Genomic DNA, 20853 nt, shown 5'->3' with positions numbered 1-20853 from the left:
ATCGTGTACTTTGGTGTCGTGTACCTTTTCGTGTCGTGTACTCAAAGGCCAAACACAAAACCGACCCGTTTAGCATTCGTGTATTTTCGTGTCGTGTACCTCCGTTTTCGTGTCGTTCTCGTGTCGTGTTTCGTGTAAATTCGAATTTAAATATAAATATAAATAAATATATAAATTAATGTAAATATTAGATTTCTAGGCAAATTTTTTACAAAATAGTATGAAATATATATATTTAAATCATTTACACTTACAATATTATAAACTATGTATTATTTTAAAAGAAAATATACATATATTTATTATAAATATACATATTTATAATTAAATATTAATATTTAACCATTAAATTATATTTATTTCGTGTTCCTCGTGTCGTGTACCCGAAGGGTAAACACAAAACCGACACGACATCTCAGTCGTGTACTTCGTGTCGTGTACCTTTTCGTGTCGTGTACTCAAAATGCAAACACAAACACTAAATTTTCGTGTCGTTTTCGTGTCGTGTGAAAATTTGCCGGGTCTAATCTTATCTTTAAATTCCACTCCCAACTTTGGATACCCTTTTTAAGTTTGTTTTAATTATTACGTGAGCAACTAAATAATCTAAAAAACGAGTATATGGATTTATCGTCTGTTGTTTCGGGAGACCCGGTTCGACTCTAGTTCATTTAAAAAAATATTTGAACGGAAAACACTATATTTAGAGCAACAGCAAGAGACTCCCCACCTTGCCCCCTAAGTCATATTATAATGAATGTGATGTAAAATTTGACTCCAAGAGCCTCTCTACTCCCTCCTAAATAATCAGGAGCTGCAAGACTCTCCTCAGTAGAGAGGAGTACATATGGACTCCTAAACTAGTTTTATATTAATATGTGTTAGTTCCCTCCAAAACCTATCAATCATTTCACTCCTCCTCAGATATTTCTGTCCCTTTTATAAATGACTAAAGTAGATGTTGAGGAGAGCTGTTGGAGTCATCACTCTCATTCTAAGCATAAATAGGTTAAGAGTGTTTATTATAATAGTTTTTATAGGGAGACGGTGGAGCAACTCTTGGAGTTGCTCTTAGAAATACATTCACGGAACTACATTATGGGTAGAAACTTAAAATTTAATAAAACCAGAAAAATGATGCAGAGTATTTAAGATTTTAAAAATATCAAAAACTATTAACAAATAAATGTGACAAAAAATTTGGGATGAACGATATTTTCGTTATGCTTAGTTTCAGTATAAGAAATATTAAATCAAAGATATTTTTTTTGCCAGAAAAATAACAATATAAAATTATTAGAGTACTATCAAAACTTTTTCAAAGTCAATGTTTCACTTATTCTCTCTTTTTAAGGACATACGATATTTATAAATACAATCGAAATTGGACAGACGTCGAAAAATATCGCTATTGAATCTTTTCTTCTTGAAAGGCAATCTAGAGATTTTAAAATGATTTGAATATATAAACTTATCTTCGTTCGATTGGTTTTCATTTGACTGTTCTGAACAATCGATCATAGATGCGATCTCATAATAACCTTCGAACTTGAATCAAACCCATAATACTTTTATAATCATTTTACATTATTTGACAGAGATTTAAGATTTCTATAAAAATATAATACATCAAATTTTTTTGTTTTCAAATAGAAATATATTCAACTAATATATAAAATTATATCTTATAAAACTTTTAAACATACTTATCGAATTCTCATTATATATATCATACCACGTCATATATGATACCATCCTTTCAACTAACAATAACAACAAAGAGAAGACGGCAATTAATTTTTGATATAATTATCTAGTTTTAAAACCAAAAACAGAAAGCAATAATAACTTAAAATAAAAAGATATGGGGTTGACCTGAGGAGAAGCAGCAAGCCTACATCAAAAAGTGTTTCCTCTGTGTGTGCTTGCAGTTTAGTAATGTATTTTTCCACACCCACGCGGTTTTCTCGCGTCTATAATATCTACACACATACACATATACTGTGTGTCATCAACAGAACACAAGTAGTAGTAAGACGGTTAGTGAATCCGAGAATGTCAAAACAGCCAGCTGGGCCCACCAACAACATGGGTTTACAACAGAACAACACTAGTGAAGATGATGACTTGACGAGAATCATTCATATCAGCAAGTAAGTAAACATATATTTACACACTCGTACTTGGTTTTGTAGTTGTCTGAAATTTCTTTGATGTTTTATGTTTTGATGCTGTTTTTTAAGGGAGAGGCTGGAGCTGTTGATTGTACGGACTATAGAGCGTGTTATTGTTCCGGTCATGGGGGATTTAGTTCGTAAAGTTGTAAGTCCCGATTTATTCTTGATTTATGTTTAATTATAATGGGTCCGGGTCCCTGGCAGTTATATGCCAGGGACGAGTTAATTAACATAGATCATAGTAAAATTTTAATATGTCCAGTGCTTTTTTAGCGCTGGACGGGGATTCCATTAAAAAACGCTGGACATATTAAAATTTTATTATGATCCTGGTCCAGCGGCCCAAAAACTATGTGTTCGGCTCCACAGCCATTAATGGCTGTGGACCGCTGCCCAATTATAATACTATGTTGTTGTTTCCATATTCGACTTGCATATTCGGATTCTTTAACTTTATGCCGTTATTTTCAGTTTATTTACTACATTAGACTTCTGTTTGTGGAACCTGATGTCTTTCCTTAGACGGAAACCGAACAAAAGTAGATTTTGTAGTATACGCATAAGCACGTATGTGCGGTATGTGTCACTGGTAGATATGTCTCGCTCGTGATAAAGTCCGAGTAAATTTTGTAGTATAGGCGTAGGCACATATGTGCGGTATGTGTCACTAGTAGATATGTCTGACTCGTGATAAAGCCCGAGTAGAGTGTGATGTATGCACACTTTATTCATTAAGGCGGTTTCTTTTATTTGAATCTATAAAGAAATTGTTAAAATTAATTGAAGGACTACATGAGGGCAAGTCCAATGGTGGGCTTTTCTATATCTATATTATAAAACAGAAACTGAAATTCACTCCTCCAATGGTAATCTAACTATTGTGGTAATTTTAACAAAGTTGTTGCTACACACCTGAGCATGGCTTCTCTCCTTTACTAGACATTTTTAGCTCTTCTTCTGTAGTTAAATTCTGGCTTTCCACTGGTGGGGTGTTGTTGCTGGTCTCTTTGGACTCTGTCATTGTTTGATCTTCGTGTTCGTATTGGGGTATACCCTTCTTAATCCTGTAGTGGAGTTCATACTATAAAAATTAATATTTAGCAAAAAAAAATTGTGCTAAAATAGCACAATATTGTGATTTGTGATATATACAGAACAAAAGATAGATTGTGATATAAATGTTACTTTCAAAAAGTTAAAAAATGGGAGGGAAATGGATAAAAATTGAAAGTGTCAGTTAGTTAAAAGTTATTTAAATTTGTATTTAAAAGTGTGGTAGATTTGGACATTAGTTCAATATGAAACAAGATTTAGAACAATGCATGAGAGACATGGTGTTATTTTTGCACAAAAACTCACTTTTTGATCCTAAATTATAGCAAAGCTCCATCCATTTTAGCACAAACATTGGACTTGCTTTGGCACCCCTCTTCAGAGGCTAGAACTTGATATTCTGCTGCATAGTCTTCCATATTTAAACTCTTTTTCTTGGTAGTTCATATTTAAACTTTAAACATATTCATGTGACAAAAAAAAACTTTAAACATATTCATATGTTAAGAAACATGACAGTCGAGTTCCTTTCTGCACATTTAAATATGTACTATTTTATATCATGTATGTATATCGTCTTAAAGGGTGCTCAACCCCTGCAAAAAGATCTTTGGAGATGTCTAAACTTCTGATTTTTGACACTACATAGTATTATATCTATATAAGAGACCAAATGAAGGTTCAATAAGATGATATCTATGGCGACAGAGGGGAATACAATTATCTTTATTTACTTCATATGTTTACAAGTTGTTTGTATTATTATTTTAGAAATAAAACATAACTTCTGATATATACATGTGTTGAAGTTAAATATATATAACTCTGGCCTTTGGCCCTACGTTTATCAACTCCCATCCAAAAAATAAATTTTGATTGGAAGTTATGTTGGAGTGGAGGTAGTGCTGTAATCCGATCCGGGCAGCTCACGAGCTCGCCCGGCTCGAACTCGTTTTGATGGGCTCGGCTCGGCTCGTTTAGTTAAACGAGCTCGAGTCCGGGCAGAGGTTTTGGCTCGTTTCGTTAAACGAGCTGGCTCGGCTAGACTCGTGAAAATTAACGAGTCGGATTCGGGTAGCGTTTTAGGCTCGATTTAGTGTTAAATTAAACGAGCCGGCTCGCCCGACTCGTTAAACTCGGCTCGTTTAGCTAAACGAGCCAGCTCGACTCGACTCGTGAAAATAAACGAGTCGAGTTCGGGCAAAGATTTAGGCTCGTTTTCTTAAACGAGCCGGCTCGGCTCGACTAAATAAAACTCGGCTCGAATTATGCCCGGCTCGAAACTCGGCTCGCCCGGACCGAATAACAGCCCTAAGTGGAGGTATGTGTGTGCTTGTTCTGGTGCTTTTTTACTACCCTTTTGACGATTTTGACCTCTACTTCTTTACCTCTAAAGGATTTTGACAATCACTTGAGTATAGCTGCTTTATCCTGCTTTACCCTTTCTCAAACCTTGTGGTTTTCATTTTTAGATTATTCATTCTACTCTGTGTCATGCAAATTTTATAGACAAATTTATATCTGAGTTTTTACAAGTTTAAAAAGCTAAAACCCCAGGTATTACATATATATTGCAGATTATGATAATCATGATGGCAGCAGAAATAATTACATTCATGCTGTGTTTGTATCCAGGTAAAAGAGGAAATTGAATCGGTACAAGAGAATCTCATGCATCATATACAATGGTGTGGGGGTATTATTGATTAGATTTGAGTTTGTGTGCCTGAGTTTTTTGTCAATAGTGTAACCTCTAAGGTAGTGGTTTTTATCTTACTAAATATTAAATCACTTTTTCCTCAGCAGTCTAAGTAAACAAGGGAGTACTTCTGAGCCACGACGCTTGCGTCTGAAGTTCATGCAAAATATAAGTTCCCCAGTCCTCACTAGCCGTAAAATTAAAGGAGAAGGAGGTATCTCTATCAACTTAGCTTTAGTTGACAGCCTAACCGAAGAGGTTGTAAAAACTGGACCTGAAGCTGCAGCGAAGGTTGAGATACTGGTTCTTGAGGGTGATTATGCTGGTCATAGAGAATGCAATGGGAAATCAGAAGACTTCAACAACAGAATTGTAACTGAAATGGAAGGAAAGAAATCAGTACTTCAAGGTACTACTACCCTGAAGCTTAAAGAAGGCATCAGCAGCATTACTAATCTTTCTTTCACACAAAATTCACAATGGATGAGAAATTCGAAGTTGTGCCTTGGGGCAAGAGCTGTGAATAGTTTTCCTGGAACTACAATAGAGCCAGCAAATACAAAATCCTTCGTAGTTAAAGACAATCGCACTGAATGTGAGTACTTTCAAAGTTCAAATCACTTTCAATATGAATTTCTTTACACACACACACACACATCAATATGGACCATTTATGGAAGCCATCTGACAATTGACAGGTTACATTCATTACATGATGGCCTAATATAATAAGTAGCTGGATAGGGAAACTGAATCTTCAAATTCTTTTAAAGGAATTTGGATTCAACTTCTGGTTTACTATTAAACATAGGTAGTCATTACTATCAGATTACATTTTAGCAGCTGATTACAAGTGAATTAAATTTTTGGCAAGATTAAGCATAATATTGATAAGGTTCAGCTGAGATTGTTGCATATTCATCTCTGTTTGTAAGCCTAGACTTTCTGCTTTCATATCTGTTTGTAAGGCATAGACTTTCTGCTTTTCTCCGGCAATTCATCTGCCGGTTGAAACTTACAATCATAATAAAAGAAATTGTTTTTTTGAAGCACTCTCCTGTGCACTAATTAACATTCAGAATCGGTTAATTTTTCAGCAAATGAGAAGAAAGAGGTACCATCTTTGCCTGATAAGGTATCACGGCTGAAACATATTGGCAAACATGGAAGAAAGCGTCTGAATGATCAAAGCATATTTACTGTGAAGGATCTTTTAGTACTCCTCAATACAAATCCAAAAAGACTCCGCGAGGTAAGTCTACAATTCTCTTTCATCTCATTTCAGCTATTTCTAGGTGCATATTGTCTGTGTGCTACTGTAGGTAAACTGTCTTGTGACTGCAAGATTTTAATATGAAGGAAATGAATAAGAACTAGATTAGTAAAGTGAGTTATGAAACAATACGAGACAAAAAAAATGAGAAAGATGAGTATGATTATTGCTCAGTGCTTTCCACAAATTAGAATCACTCAATTATCATCCTTTCTTATCTTCCTTATATTCTTCACATCTCAAGCGCACCCCCTCATCATTAATCTCATTACTGTCCAGTTTTTGTTCTTCTAATCAAAAAATAGAACAAAATACCTGATCCATAACTATTGTTGTTATCCAAATAGTTGCAACTATTATAAAACTTGGTAACTTGAATATTTAAGAAAGCTCTTCGGTTTTGATAAAAGGAGGACATGTACAATCTGATGGTTCAGTTTTAGTCAACTGTGCAAGAACCTATTGCCATTAAAAATTCACTAAAATTATCATGGATATTGTGAGTATCCTGTATCACCTACAGACACATTAGTATGTCTATCCACATGCCTGTTCCTTGCACTTCTGTGTAAATTCATCAATCAATAATCATTATGGACAGGAAAACATATTAAAATAAACGCAAGTGATGCCTTCTCTGGACTCTTGTTATGATCACAATTCACAACAAATAATATATGTTCTGTTGCCTGCTATAGCCGGGGATCGTGATCATAAAATTATGTGCAGATACTCAATGTCAGGTCTAAGATATGGGAGGAAATAACAGGCAATGCAAAGAAATGTTTAATTGATGAAGGGGTCTACATTTACATCGATCGTAATTTACAACAAAACAATGGAGTTGTATTTGATGTGATCGGACAAGTGAAGGGATTAATTAAGGAATCCCAATACTTTCCTATGAGTATGCTATCCGATGATGAACAGGCATGTCTCTCCCATATCTTAAAAACATCAATATCTCTTCTTTTTTTTTTAAAGAATCTTTCGAGTCTAATGTATTTTATGTTATTTTTAACTCATTACAGAAGAATGCCCAAAAGTTAGTTGCACGTGCATTTGATCAGTGGGAAGAGGTAAGCAGATCTGATGATGAGAACTCTCTCATAGAACGCTTTCCTCGCATATCAGAGTCAACAATGATAGAAAGTCCTAGTCAATATATCTGGGATTATCCATTGCTCGATATGTGTGAGCAAGCAGGTGCTTCATCAAATGGTATCCGTACGCCCGTCAATTGCATAGGGGAATCAAGTCAGATATGCTCTCCTGAGCATGGCCTCGGTGACCCAATATACAGTCCTCCCCACTATGTTGATGATCTTCTGCAATTAATGAACTTTAACAATCAACCTGAAAGGCTCAGACTAGAACTAAATCCTAAAATGTCATGGAAAAGGGTTATCCCTGTTATCTGTATTTCAAGGTGGTTCATGATAAGAAAAAGGGATGGATCCTTGGAAAGGGGTCCTCTTAACAAAAGACAGAAGATCTCATGACATGGGCAGAAAGGAACAATTAACTCAGAGTTTGGTAATAGTTTATGACTAGTCTCATAGGTTCTGCCGATGATTATGTGTGCAGTTTCAGAGAGCAATGTGTTTTGACGCAGCATTGGTACAGGAGAATATAGACAACAATTCTTCATTATTTTTATTCTTTATATATTGTTGAGCATGTAGGTGTTTCTCCAGACTCTTGATGCAACTTTCAAAGCCTGGTTTAAAGATGAAACTCTTCCAGCTTTAGGTTCAGTAAGCACACTGTCAAAAGGGAAGATAGTAATGCTGTTAGTAACGGGGCATTTCCAGTTCTGGGCTATCTGCCATGGCGGAAATCCAAGTTAGTAGTCTGTAGATTACAGCTTCTGAAAACAAAACAAAATAATTGTTTTCACCTCTGCTAGATATCAATGAATTCGTAGAAAGTTATTTTTCAGCAAGGCTTGTTCTTGTACATATTCATTTGTAAATTGAATTAATGATTATAACGCAAAACAGGTTTGCTTTGTGTTACATTAAGTATATACAGTAGAATTAAGCAAGAACAACTTCTTTTTTTCCCATTACTCTCCTGTCATCCTGCTTGTACACTGATCTAGCCTTGCTAATCACTGAGGGGAACACAGGCTTCAATGCCTCACTAATAATCACTGTTAGGGAGTCGGTGGGAAGAAAAAGCCATTGTCGATTTGATATGCAAATATTCACAAGATCATCTCAGCCACTTGTCAGCAAAAGGAAGTAGCTGGGAACTTGGCTATCTCTGATGTTACTGTGCCATGCTTCTATGCTAAGTTTTAACAGATCCTGTGTTACTATACTCTTCTGTCTTTTTGTTCATCTTTTCTAGGAAACACCATACTACTGCAAGAATCTCTCCAGATTCAGTATCCAACCCTCGATTTCGATCTTTTACGGGTTTGATTTAAACTATACAAATCATGGTCATTACTCATTAATGATTATTTGTTTCGATCTTTTACCGGTCTGATTTAACCTATACAAACCACGGTCATTACTCATTATACGATTTACTTGACATCCATGCGATTAAATGTTCAAAAACTTTTGCTGAATTTTCCCATTTTAGTCAGCTAAGGAGATCTAAATACCAAGTTATAGATCAAAATCAACTTATTTGTATCATTTGTGTAATAAATTTACAAGTTAAGGTTAAGGTTTGATTTATAACGTGAAACTTGACTCATGGATTTATTCTAGTGTTTGAAATTTGAGTTTATAAATATATATAATAATAATTCTTAAAATAAATTTAAAAAATTTATTATTATATTAATGATTTGTATACATAATAAATCATAAATTATTAAGCAGTTCCCCAAACTAATATATTAAAAACTATCTTTCGGTTATAAATAAATTCTTACATAATAATAATATCTTCGGGATCAAGTCTCGTGTGCCATGGATAAAGGATCTAGCAATTAAGTCTAAAATTTAATAAAAATATGGAATATCATATATCTTTCGGAGAGGAAAAAAAAATACTTATTTTAGAAGTTTTGCAAAATAAGTATTTTTAATAATGAGCATTTCATAAAAAGTAGAAAGGAAAATTAAAGTAAAAATGCAAGATAGGAGGAAAACTCCTACACTGACAACTGTTTTTTGGGGTGTGGGTTTGCAATCTATTTTTGTTGCAGTAGCAGCGTTACATATTTTCCACAACAACGCGCTTCTGTTTACTCATAATGCATATTTTGTGCATATAAACAACACTCTATCTGTATATCCATTACTACTAATATTCAGTCATTATAGTAAGTGCAACAACTGACTCAATCACAGAATTAGTTTAATAACAACTAGTTGAGAAACCGCACGTTGCGGCGGCCTATAAAATTATATTAATATTCAATATTAATATTTGTAGAATAAAATAATTTTGTGGTTGCCTATAAAAAGTATATTAATGTTTCAAAATTAATATTTGTAGGATAAAATAAATTTATATTGTAAAAATCTTGAAATAATATCAATACTAATATATAAAATTGCAAAATTAGACTATAATTCATGGTGAAAAAATGAAAATAAATTTATACATGTAATTAACAATTTAAAGTATGACGAATCTTAATTTTATTTATTATTATTTTTTTGAAAAGTAATCATGTTCTTACATTGTCACCTTCCTCCATTTTTTTTGTATTGATTGTGCTTCTAATATACTCGAAACTAAAAAAGGTGGTTTCAATTTTTGATATTTTTCATCCAAGAATTCCAAAAAATTGAAAAAATAGAACGGAGCGATGTGAGAGACGCCACCTACACGCTCCTAGCTTCTCCTCTAAAAATCGAGTAAAAGAACTATCAGGAGAGAGAGGTAGGTTTGTGGTATTGAGAGAGAAGAGGTTGTGTTTAGATGATCCAAAATCCTACGATCTATAAAGGTATTTATAGGCGCAGAGAGACTTGTGTGCTACTCTTTCCCATAATTAAATAATCAGAAACAAAATCAGATTAAAACTTTAAAACTACTATATTCCATAAATAATTTGTTTTTCCCATAATTAAATAATCTGAAACAAAATTAGATTAAAACTTTCAAACTACTATATTTCAAAAATAATTTGAAACAAAATCAGATTCCGAAACTTGCTTCTAATATACCACTAAAAAAGATAGTTCTAATTTTTGATATTTTTTATTAATTTGAAACAAAATCAGATTAAAATTTTTAAACTACTATATTCCATAAATAATCTGAAACAAAATCAGATTCTGAAACTTGCTTCTAATATACCCGAAACTAAAAAAAGGTAATTTTTGATATTTTGGAACTTGCTTCTAATATACCCGAAACTAAAAATGGTAGTTCTAATTTTTGATATTTTTTATCCAAAAATTCCAGAAAATTAGAAAAATAGAACGGAGCGATGTGAGAGGCGCCACCTACACGCCCCTCGCTTCTCCTTTGTATAAGTATATTGATTTAGTTGTTGAATTTGAGAATGTCAGCTCCTGGACAGTTAGAACAGCTTAAGGACAATAGTAGTAGTCATGAAGATTATCTTTCTACTTAATGTTCCCCTTGTCATTTCTACTTGACGATTATCTTTACTAAATGTTCTTTGTTTTTGTTGTTTTCAAGGGAGGGGCTGGACATATCGGCTCTGCTCAGGCTCTTCCTCATCAAGGATCTAGCTTCTAATAAGGTTGTCAGTCCAGACTTTTTTCGGATGTCTTTTTGGTAGCTTTCGCTATTTTTTTTACTTATAAGTTACTTATAACAAAACAAACAGGCTCCCACCATGTTCTCTGTAATTTCACAGCATGCTACGTTTTGAAAAAAAAATAACATAAATCTATCTGGTATTATCTGTTGTACCAATTTGGCAATTTCAATGTTACTGAATTTGGCTTGCATATTCGGATTCTTTACTCTCTCTTGTTTAGTTATTCAGATTCTTTACTTATGGTGTTAAAAATGGTTTATTTACCGATTGGGGCAGTGTGTGGTCTCAGACCGTGATCTCCGCGGAACTTGACATCTTTCCTGTTTAAGTTTAACTTTGAACCCAGATTAGGCATATGCCCTGTTTGTTTTCCAAATTGGTAATCTTATAAGTAGCTTATAAGTTAATATTGTTTATATGTTAAAATCATTTATATGTTAACTATTTCATTAACACTGTAGTAACTTATAAGTATTTTTTACTTGAAGATATGAAAGTTAAATATGTCAAAATAGCATCCTAATAATCCCATTCATGGTGTGTTTGTATACAGGTAAAAGAGTCACTTGATATGGAGAACGAAAATTCCTTGCATCTCATACCAGGGTGTGAACTTGTATTTTATTTAATTTCTTGTTTTTCACATTTGACCTCTTATTAATAAGAGGGATGCTGCAGGGTAGTATCATCAGTTAGTTGCTAAAGAAATTTCTTGATTAGTTTTTAAAAGTGCAATACTGATTAGTAGTATATTACTTTCATCCAGCAATCTAAGGAGACAAGTGAATACTTTTGAGGCACGAAGCTTGCGTCTCATGTTCTCGCGAAATGTCAGTTCCCCTCTCCTCACAGGCAATAAAATTGAAGGAGAAGGAGGTATCTCTATCAACTTAACCTTAGTTGACGGCCTAAAAGGAGACGTAAAATCTGGACCTGAAGCTACAGCGAAGGTTGAAATACTGGCTCTGAGGGGTGATTGTGTCGGACATGAAGGATGCAATGGGAAATTAGAAGACTTCAATAATAGGATTGTTACTAAAATGGAAGGAAAGAGATCCATATTTCAAGGTACTACTACCCTAAAGCTTAAAGAAGGCATCAGCAGCATCGATGATCTTTCTTTTACACAGAGTTCATGCTGGACGAAAATATCAAAGTTGTGCCTTGGGGCAAGAGCTGTGGATAGCTTTCCAGGAACTACAATAGAGCCAGCAGAGACGGAATCCTTCGATCTTAAAGATAATCGCACTACATGTAAGTAGTTCAGATGTTCATATGCTTTTTTAGTCTAAAGTGTTGGAGATATATCATCTATGCACACACAAACAAATCCATATATCGAAGGCAGTTGACAGGTTGAATTTATTACCCGATGCCACTGAATCCTCAAACACTGTGAAGGAGTTTAGATTCAACATCTGGCTCAAAAATAAAGGTAGGTAGTCCACCAGATTACGTATTAGCAGCTGATTAGAAATGAATCCACAATGTAGCAAATATAAGCATAATATTGATAAGGTTCAGCTGAGACTGTTGCATATTGAATAAGCATCGGTTCAGCTGTATTTGTAAGGTCTAGGCTAGTAAACTTTCTTATTCATATTCTGTTAACGTTTTCAGCATATGCAAAGAAAAATATTCCATTGTTGTCTGATAAAGTATCACGGATTAACTGTATTGGGAAAGTCGCAACAAAACGTCTGAATGATGTAGAGGTCAAAACCGTAAAGGATCTTCTAGTACTCCTCAACACAAATCCACAGAGACTCCACAAGGTAAATTTGCAATTTTCTTTCATCGTATTTCAGCTTCTTCTCAGTGTATATTGTCTGTGTGCTACTATGGTAATTCTGCATTACTGGCCTTAGACTACAAGATTTCATAGGAGAAAAATTAATTAAGAGACTAAATTGGTAAACTGGGCTGGGGAAGAATATAAGATAATTAATGAGAAAGAAGGCTATCTCTCATTCCTACCTCTCTTCATATGGCTAATAACTGTCCCTATCGTACTCCAAACCTCAAAGAAGAACAATATACTGGACTTACAACTAACAACATAATATAAAACCTTGGCAATCTGAAGATTCGACGAAACAAGTATCTGTTCTTTTTTGCTACAAAAAGGGCAAGCACGAGGGTTCAGTGTTTGTCAATTGTGCTAGTTAATACTTAATAACATTGAATAGCTGTTAATGTATGTACATAAACAGGCATTTTCCTATTGCAGTTTTGTTGTGCTTCTATGTATATTAAATCAGAAAATGTAATTTATGTTCAGATACTTAATTTCAACTCCAAGGCATTGGAGGGAGTAACAGACCATGCAAAGACATGCATAATTGATGAAGCCAAGGTCTACATGTACATTGATCCCAATTCACAACAAATGTGTGGTGTTGTATATGATGTTATACGACAAGTGAAGGGATTAATCAAGGAATACCAGTACTTTCCTTTTCATAGGCTATCTGATAATGAAAAGGCATGTGTCTTTCGTTCAATACAAACATTTTTGTCCCTTTTTCTCTGTGTAAAATCTAAACCATTTGAGTTCTTTCTTTTTTTTTTAGCAGAAGAATGCAAAAAATTTGGTAGTACGTGCGCTTGGTCAGGGGGAAAAGGTGAGCACATATAACGATTTAAACTCTCTCATGGAATGCTTTCCTCTAGCATTGGAGTCAGCAGTCAAGGGAAATTCTAATCAATTCATCAGCTGGGATTCTCCGTTGTTCGATACGTGGGAGCAAGCAGGTAGTCCACCATACAATATCTGTATTAATTGCATTGGGAAATCAAGTCCAATGAGATCTCATGAACAAGGCCTCTGCAGTCCAACATACTCTATTTCCCATTATGAGGAAGAATTTCTGAATTTAGTGACCTTCAACAATCAACGTGAAAGGAAATCAAAGCTTAAACTGTCATGGTTTATTATCTGTGTTTCAAGGTTCTTTGTGATGAAGAAAAGGGTTGGAACCTCTGTTAACAAAAGACAGAAGATCTCATGACATGTGCAGAAAAGATTAATTCATAGTTACATACATGATAATTTAGAACTAGTCTTATAGGAACTGCAGATGAAGATAGGTGCAGGTTCAGGGTAGTAGAATGTTAGTATATTTTCTTCCACTTTGTTTGGTTTTGCATAGACCTCACTAATTGTTTGTCATGTACTGATGATTACCATGTATTTTCATGTTTCATATATATAAAATGTTGAACTCAAAATCATTTTACTCAGGGTTCATGTATTTTTATGTTGGGCATTTTAGTGTCATGTACTTCTGGTGTCGGTGTTATTGTGATACTATATAAAAATAAATAATGATATACGTGATAATATTATATTTTAAAGTATATTTTTATATACAATATATAAATATTTGTATATTTAAACATATAAATATGCATATATCTAATATATATTATTTATATATATAATTATCTATGCATGTATCCCGGGATAAACCAAACACAACACTAAATCACCACGCTCGTGTACTTTCATTCCGTGTTCCCAAAATAATAACACAAACACTAAATCTTCGAAAGTTCATGTGTCATTACAGGAGCAACAACTCATTCAAAAAGATATCAAGGAGCATATAATCAGCCGAATAAATAACCATGGACATGTTGTCACCAACCATAAATAAATTGCACATATTCATATTTCCGTGAACTTCCATGAACAAACTCTTGAAAACTTACTTAAGAAATAGATTCCAAATTTTTTAACTCACATGCTCCTAAGCCACGAGCATCCAAGAAGCTGTGTTCTGGAACTATATTACTGTTCAATCAGAAGCAAAGATCACAAATCAATCAAAGCTCATTTCTTTCAATTCTTTGGCCAACAAACAAATCAGCTTACACACATATGTAAAAACACAATTATGGTTCCATCGTAAGAAATTAAGTGCAAACTCAGTGCAAGTCAGTGTTCAATGACATCCTCGGAGCATGCTTGATCTAGTAACTTACACAAAACAATTTCTTAATTTTAGGTTAGTGCAGCTAACATAATTATATTGTCTATGCAATATACCTTGGATTAATTTTGTTAACAGCAGCAATAACCTCAGCAGCCTGATAAGCCCTCTGATTAAGCCAAAGCAGCTAGCCCTTATAGTCTGGGCTGAATGGAAAACTCTGATCACAATGTTAGGCCTGAAATGGAGAAACCAATACAGTAATGAACACACAGTTAAAAGTTACATATTTAAGGCCTTGATTATCTTGTACAGGTTTATTGGAACTAATATTAACAGACTTGACTGATCCATAACTTTTTCCTTGCTCTTTGCCAATTACGTCACATGTTTGCATAACCTTGAGAAAATAAGAACCCCCCACCACACCACGCCCCAACATAAAAAAGTTGAATTTTGTTTTTTATTAAAAAAACAACAGTTACGCTGAAAATAAACTTGATTTTATGTCCATACTTGTATGTAACAGGCCATAAAGAAAATGTGGAGTACATATAAGGAATACACTGAAACACAAATAAGTTGCGGCCTGCCTTGAACGTGTAATTGCTGTGTAACAATACCCTTATCAAACAAGGTACATATATACCTGGTAACCAAAGCCTGTTTTCTCTGCACAGCAATGCTTCAAACTTATGAAACGTGAAAAGCTTCAGTTTTCACACCAGACCTTGTAACCAAGTACCGGAAAGGCCCTCAGTGTTATTGTGCTTATTGCACTTATTGCTTAAATTTATGAGCATAGTCAGATACTAGCAGAAATTCAGCAAATATATGTAGAAGTATCGTGATCATTAAGATGGAAATACACAGTTTAATTGCAGAAAGTCAGAACTATCTGTGGAAGACTGTAACAATGCATTTCCAGTCAGTTTACAATATAATAGCACAAGGAAAAAACATTAAACAGATTCCAGATTTTCCGAGTTGGACAGATTTCCAAGTCCAAACTTTTGAGTAATTCAAAATCCAGTATTGCAGTCCAGATTTCAGAATTTTAACAACAGTTCAATATGTCAGCAGCAGTCCAGAATTTGACAAGTCCAGAAATTAAAAGCAGACCAGAATTTCAACAGCAGTCTAGGAGCACTTCAGCAACGCATTCATATATAAACTCATGATCTGATGAAATAATCTTTAATGAAAAACAACAAGAAATTATCATTTTTAGGTTGATTCCTGAATGATTGCAGTTAACTAGTCGCTGCTACATGATCTGGTAAACCGGAAATTAATACAATACAGTTGCTGTTACCTTTTTTAGGTTGAATCTCTAGCATTTTCGCTCTATCGACAATTCATCATCATCAGTAGATTCCTGATCTTGTACTCTTTTTGCTGCAGCCAGAAGGTCCTTGTGGGTTTAAACGACTTTGTTTTTCAGTTAAAACTCTGCCATAAAAAGAAAATGCAGCCTCTAAGCTACAGTACTAGCTTGGATGGTTAGAATATCACGGGCCATTGCAGCCATAACAGGAAAGTGCCACGACATTCTTCTATAAAATTCTAATAAAATCGAATCCTCGTCAATGAAATAAGTAATTTTTTTTTTAGCTTATTCACTACTTGAGCTTATCGTTTTTGATTTCTGATGTGATATAGCTAGCTCAGGAGCAAGGGCTAAAGTATGGGCCACGAGCATCCGAGAAGCTGTACTCTGGAACTATATTACTGTGTTCAATCAGAAGAAAAGATCAAAAATCAATCAGAGCTCATTTTATTCAATTTTATGGCCAACAAACAATATAGTTCCATCACAAAAAAGTAAGTGCAAACACCATATAAATCAGTGCTCAATGACATCAACAGAGCATGCTTGATCTAATAATTCACACAAAACCACTGCTTTAATTTTTGGGCAAACTCAGAAATTTCTTGATCTAGGTATACTACAGCTAACATAATTATGGTGCGTATGTAATTAGGTATACCTTCGATTAATCTTGTTAACAGCAGCAATCACCTCAGCAGCCTGATAAGCCCTCTGAGTAAAGCCAAAGCAGCCCTTCCAGTCTGGGCTGAGTGGAGACCTCTGATCTTAATGTTAGTCCTGAAATGGAGAAACCAGTCAGGATAAACAGTAATGAACATGCAGTTAATAGTTACATAATCGAGGCCTTAATTATCTTGTGCAGGGTCATCGAAACTAATATTAAGATACTTGACTGATTGATAACTTCTATTTTTCTCTGTCACCTGAAATAACCCACCCTCCTCCTTTATCCGGGCTTGGGACCGGCTGTGTCAGTGAAGTGACATAGGCGGAGTTACCCCCCCCCCCCCCCAAAAAAAAAAAAAAAAAAAAAAAAACAGTTATGCTGAAAATAAAGTTGATTTCAAGTTCATACTTGCACATGTAACAGTGATAAAGAAAATTCAGATTACATATAAGGTAAACAGAAACACAAGTAAGCTACAACCTGCCTTAAGCATGTAAGTGCTGTGTAACAAGACCCTAATCCAACAGGGTACATGTACCTGGTCACCAAGCCTTGTTTTTCTGCACAGCAGTGCTTCAAATTCATGACACGTGGAAAGCTTCAGATATCACACCAGACCTTGTAACCAAGTGCGCTGGACAGGCCCGCAGTTTAAGGGGCCGTATTTTTACATCAGTACACAAGGAAGCCACATGGGGCACCGCCAATCATGTCCAACCTCAGTTTTTTGACTTTATAGGCCGCCTGTCAAAGTATGCTCGAATATTTTATTGTGCTTTTGCACTTGCTGTATACACTTTTTTGTGCTTTGCACGTATACTTTTTGTGCCTTTTTTTTTGCACGGATCAACTTTAGCCCATTTTGTGCCTTTTTTTTTTGCACGGATCAACTTTAGCCCATTGTTTTTGTGCCTTTTTTTTTGCACGGATCAACTTTAGCCCATTGTTTTTGTGCCTTTCTTTTTGCACGGATCAACTTTAGCCCAGTCGAGTTATACCAACACAGCAAACCTTATTGTCTACTTCACCAAGGATTGGATGATGCATCCCCGAGCCTGATCACTCATGACGATAACCGTTGCTCCAGGTCCTTGAGGCCTTCGGGAACTAAAGTATATCCTTGTTTCTCAATCATCTAAAGACATCAACTAGTACAGATCAGCATGCTTAGACTCACCAAAGTGTATGTAACTGCTTTATAAAGATCAAGTCACTTCAAACACTGACATGTTTAAGGCAGGGAACTATACCGTGGTGCCATAATACTATATTTGTAATGGTCAGTTCTTTATACCACAGGGATTGTAGAAGTATGTAAGCAAAACCAATTTGTACAGCATAACTGAATTTTTTTTTCAGTAATATCAACATATAGTAATAAAATTATGTATCAGATAATTTAATATATATAATAGAGTCACGTGTGGAGGACCCCCGAGAACCATCGTAGCACACTTTCAAAAAACTGCAGAGCAGTACAAACAAAAAGTGCATAACAATGATTGTCATGGATTCTCAAGTTAATATGGTTTTCATTTGAACGTGAGTCTATTATATATATTGGGTCATTAGTCGAAGGTTCTTTAGTTCTTTGAAGAACTAAAGAAGCCCGGAAACCATTGTTTTGCACTTTCATAGAATTGCAGAGCATCCTAGCAAGTACTAAACAATGGTTGTCAAGATATCAATGCAAATCCTCCCCCCCCCCCCCCTCCCCTTCTCTCTCTCTCTATCTCCCTCTCTCTCTCTCTCTCTCCCCCTCCCTCTCTCTCTCCCTCCCACCCCCCCTCTCTCTCTCCCTTCCACCCTCTCTAGCTCTCTCTGTTCACACTCGTGATAGCTGATAGCATCTATCTGCTTCGTAAACACCTTCATATCTCTCACATACACTGCTTCCTGAAAACCTCAAATATATCAGATACAATGTTTCCCAAGAACCTCAAACACTCTCACATACAATGTTTCCTAGGAAATTAGTTACTCCTGTCCCTCCCCCCCCTCCTCTCTCTCTATCTCTATCTCCCACTCTCTAGCTCCCCCCCCCCCCCCCCCCTCCCTCCCTCCCTCTCTCTCTGTTCACACTCATGAGGCCTGATCAGCACAGCTTCTTATAAACCTGAAACACACTCCAAAAGTCAAAATCAAGATCACTCAAGTTCTCTTAACCATCCATTAATCCTCAATATATATCATCTTCCATCTAAACACAAACACCCCTAAGAATCTCCTCCTCCTGTTCATTATTAGCCCATCAACTCTCTAGTACAACTTCCCTTCTCCACTCGATATAGCATCTGCTTTCTAAACACCTCCCAGACACACAGCTTCTCAAGTCCATCACTAACCTCAAAAACCACTCAAATCATCTCAACATACCATCTGCTCCCTAAAACTTTCAAAAACTCTCAGACCTAGAGTCACAATCAAGATACATCATTCATCCATTGAATCTTCAGTACATCATCTTCCTCAACACCTCGAAAACTCTCGGGCAGAAGCTCTATAAGCAAAAACTCTCTCAGGCACAAGCATAGTCAAAAATCACATGAGCCCTGATCAACATAGCACAGCTTCCTAGAAACCTCAAACACCATCATACTAAAAGTCAAAATCAAAATCACTCAAGTTCTCTTAACCATCCATTAATCCTCAACATATATCCCTCTTCTCCACTCTCCACATACCATCTGCTCCCTAAAACCGTAACAACTCTTAGACCTAAAGTCACAATCAAGAATTACACCCCACTTACTTCATTCATCCATTGAATCCTCAGCACACCATCTTCCTCAAACCCTCGAAAACTCTCAGGCACAACACAAGCTCTATAGTCAGAAATCACAAGAGCCCTCATCAATATACCACAGCCTCCTCAAAACCCCCAAAAACCCTCCCACTAAAAATCGAAATCAAGATCATCAAGTTCTCTTAACCATCCATTAGACCTCAAAGAACATCATCTTCTATCAGAACACCTCCAAGAACCTCCTCCTCAAGTTCATCAATAAAGCACAGCTTCCTTAAAAACCCCAAAAACCCTCTTCCTAAAAATCGACATCAAGATCACTCAACTTCTCTTAACCATCCACTAACCCCAAAGAATATCATCTCCAATCAGAATCCCTCCAAGAACCTCCTCCTCAACTTCATCAAAAGCCTAAAAACCCATCACCCCTCTACTCCTACTACTACAACAATTGTTTATACAAAAGAGTTAGAAATTTTAAAACCAAACAAAAACAGGACAAACTAGTAGGTCAAAAGAAAGGAGGCATATAAGTCACGTACATACCCAAAGGCGGGATCCCCAGATCAAAGAAATCACTCAACAAGCGCCGCCGCTGGTGGTGGTGGTGGTGGGGGCGACCCAGAAGCCCATACTGGTGGCGCTCAGACAGCGGAAACTCTCGCCGGCAGACGGGACACCGGTGATCATGCTTGAATGCAGTATGCACACAGCGACGGTGAAAGAGATGCGTGCATGGGAGTAGCGTCACTTTCTGCCCCACACTGAAACTCTCGAGACAGATGCTGCAGCAATCAACTTGTCTCTCTTCTTGCATTGGTTGTGTGACGGTGGCGACGGGGAGGAGATGCTCGAACTTGCTGGAAATTCGCACAGGCACGGCCATGTCTGAAATCTCTCTCAGTTTGCTTGTTTCTTACGTTTGTGTAATCGAAGGTTTGAATTAGGGGTGCGTTGGTTTTATAGGAGGAGATTCGGAGGTTCGATTCTTTGTCCTTATTGGTTGGTTTTAACTCCTCATAATCAAATTGATTAAAATTTGAGTGAATATTACATATATTTTTTATTTTAAAAATATTAAAAGATAATTAAAAAGTGACGAATGAATTATCGGCTAATTTTAAATTATACGATAAAATATGATGATAGGCGATCAGGATTTTAATTTATACTTAAAAATTTGGTCATATTCAATTAAAATCCATAAAGTATATATAATCTATTAAATTCCAAGCTGAATATCACTGAGTTTCATGAATTAAGTG

At 35.5% G+C, this 20853-nt stretch overlaps 3 protein-coding genes and 1 long non-coding RNA gene across 7 annotated transcripts; 2 read left to right on the top strand and 2 right to left on the bottom strand.

Moving 5' to 3' along the window:
* The first annotated feature begins 1857 nt into the window (after positions 1-1857).
* Positions 1858-8220, top strand: LOC108219785 (calmodulin-binding protein 60 A). Of its 4 annotated transcripts, none has more exons than XM_017393299.2 (7): positions 1858-2153; positions 2244-2322; positions 4866-4918; positions 5037-5524; positions 6027-6181; positions 6932-7132; positions 7234-8220. In XM_017393299.2, exons 1-7 carry the CDS (start codon positions 1939-1941, stop codon positions 7702-7704), a joined length of 1662 nt encoding a protein of 553 aa, XP_017248788.1. In that variant the 5' UTR covers positions 1858-1938; the 3' UTR covers positions 7705-8220. The 4 variants fall into 4 exon arrangements, with proteins under 4 accessions (XP_017248788.1, XP_017248787.1, XP_017248789.1 ...); XM_017393298.2 differs by having other exon boundaries at positions 5034-5524; XM_017393300.2 differs by having other exon boundaries at positions 4866-4926.
* A 2546-nt stretch (positions 8221-10766) lies between these two features.
* Positions 10767-14167, top strand: LOC108222141 (calmodulin-binding protein 60 A). Its single transcript, XM_017396047.2, has 6 exons — positions 10767-10886; positions 11461-11513; positions 11674-12161; positions 12528-12682; positions 13189-13392; positions 13484-14167. Exons 2-6 carry the CDS (start codon positions 11479-11481, stop codon positions 13916-13918), a joined length of 1317 nt encoding a protein of 438 aa, XP_017251536.1. The 5' UTR covers positions 10767-10886; positions 11461-11478; the 3' UTR covers positions 13919-14167.
* A 224-nt stretch (positions 14168-14391) lies between these two features.
* On the bottom strand, positions 14392-17091 carry LOC108222437 (uncharacterized). The gene is made up of 4 exons (XR_010291841.1): positions 16834-17091; positions 16158-16294; positions 14959-15080; positions 14392-14703 (listed from the first exon to the last, which is right to left on the bottom strand). It is a non-coding gene; the product is annotated as an uncharacterized LOC108222437 (long non-coding RNA).
* A 2697-nt stretch (positions 17092-19788) lies between these two features.
* On the bottom strand, positions 19789-20474 carry LOC108222397 (uncharacterized). The gene is made up of 2 exons (XM_064093236.1): positions 20135-20474; positions 19789-19886 (listed from the first exon to the last, which is right to left on the bottom strand). Exons 1-2 carry the CDS (start codon positions 20472-20474, stop codon positions 19789-19791), a joined length of 438 nt encoding a protein of 145 aa, XP_063949306.1.
* Positions 20475-20853: the final 379 nt, after the last annotated feature.

This window comes from Daucus carota, chromosome 5 (genome assembly GCF_001625215.2).
Source record: "Daucus carota subsp. sativus chromosome 5, DH1 v3.0, whole genome shotgun sequence".
In the NCBI taxonomy this organism is placed as follows: Eukaryota; Viridiplantae; Streptophyta; class Magnoliopsida; order Apiales; family Apiaceae; genus Daucus; species Daucus carota.
The sequence above is the reverse complement of the archived record's forward strand: the minus strand, read 5'-3'. Positions and strand labels throughout refer to the sequence as shown.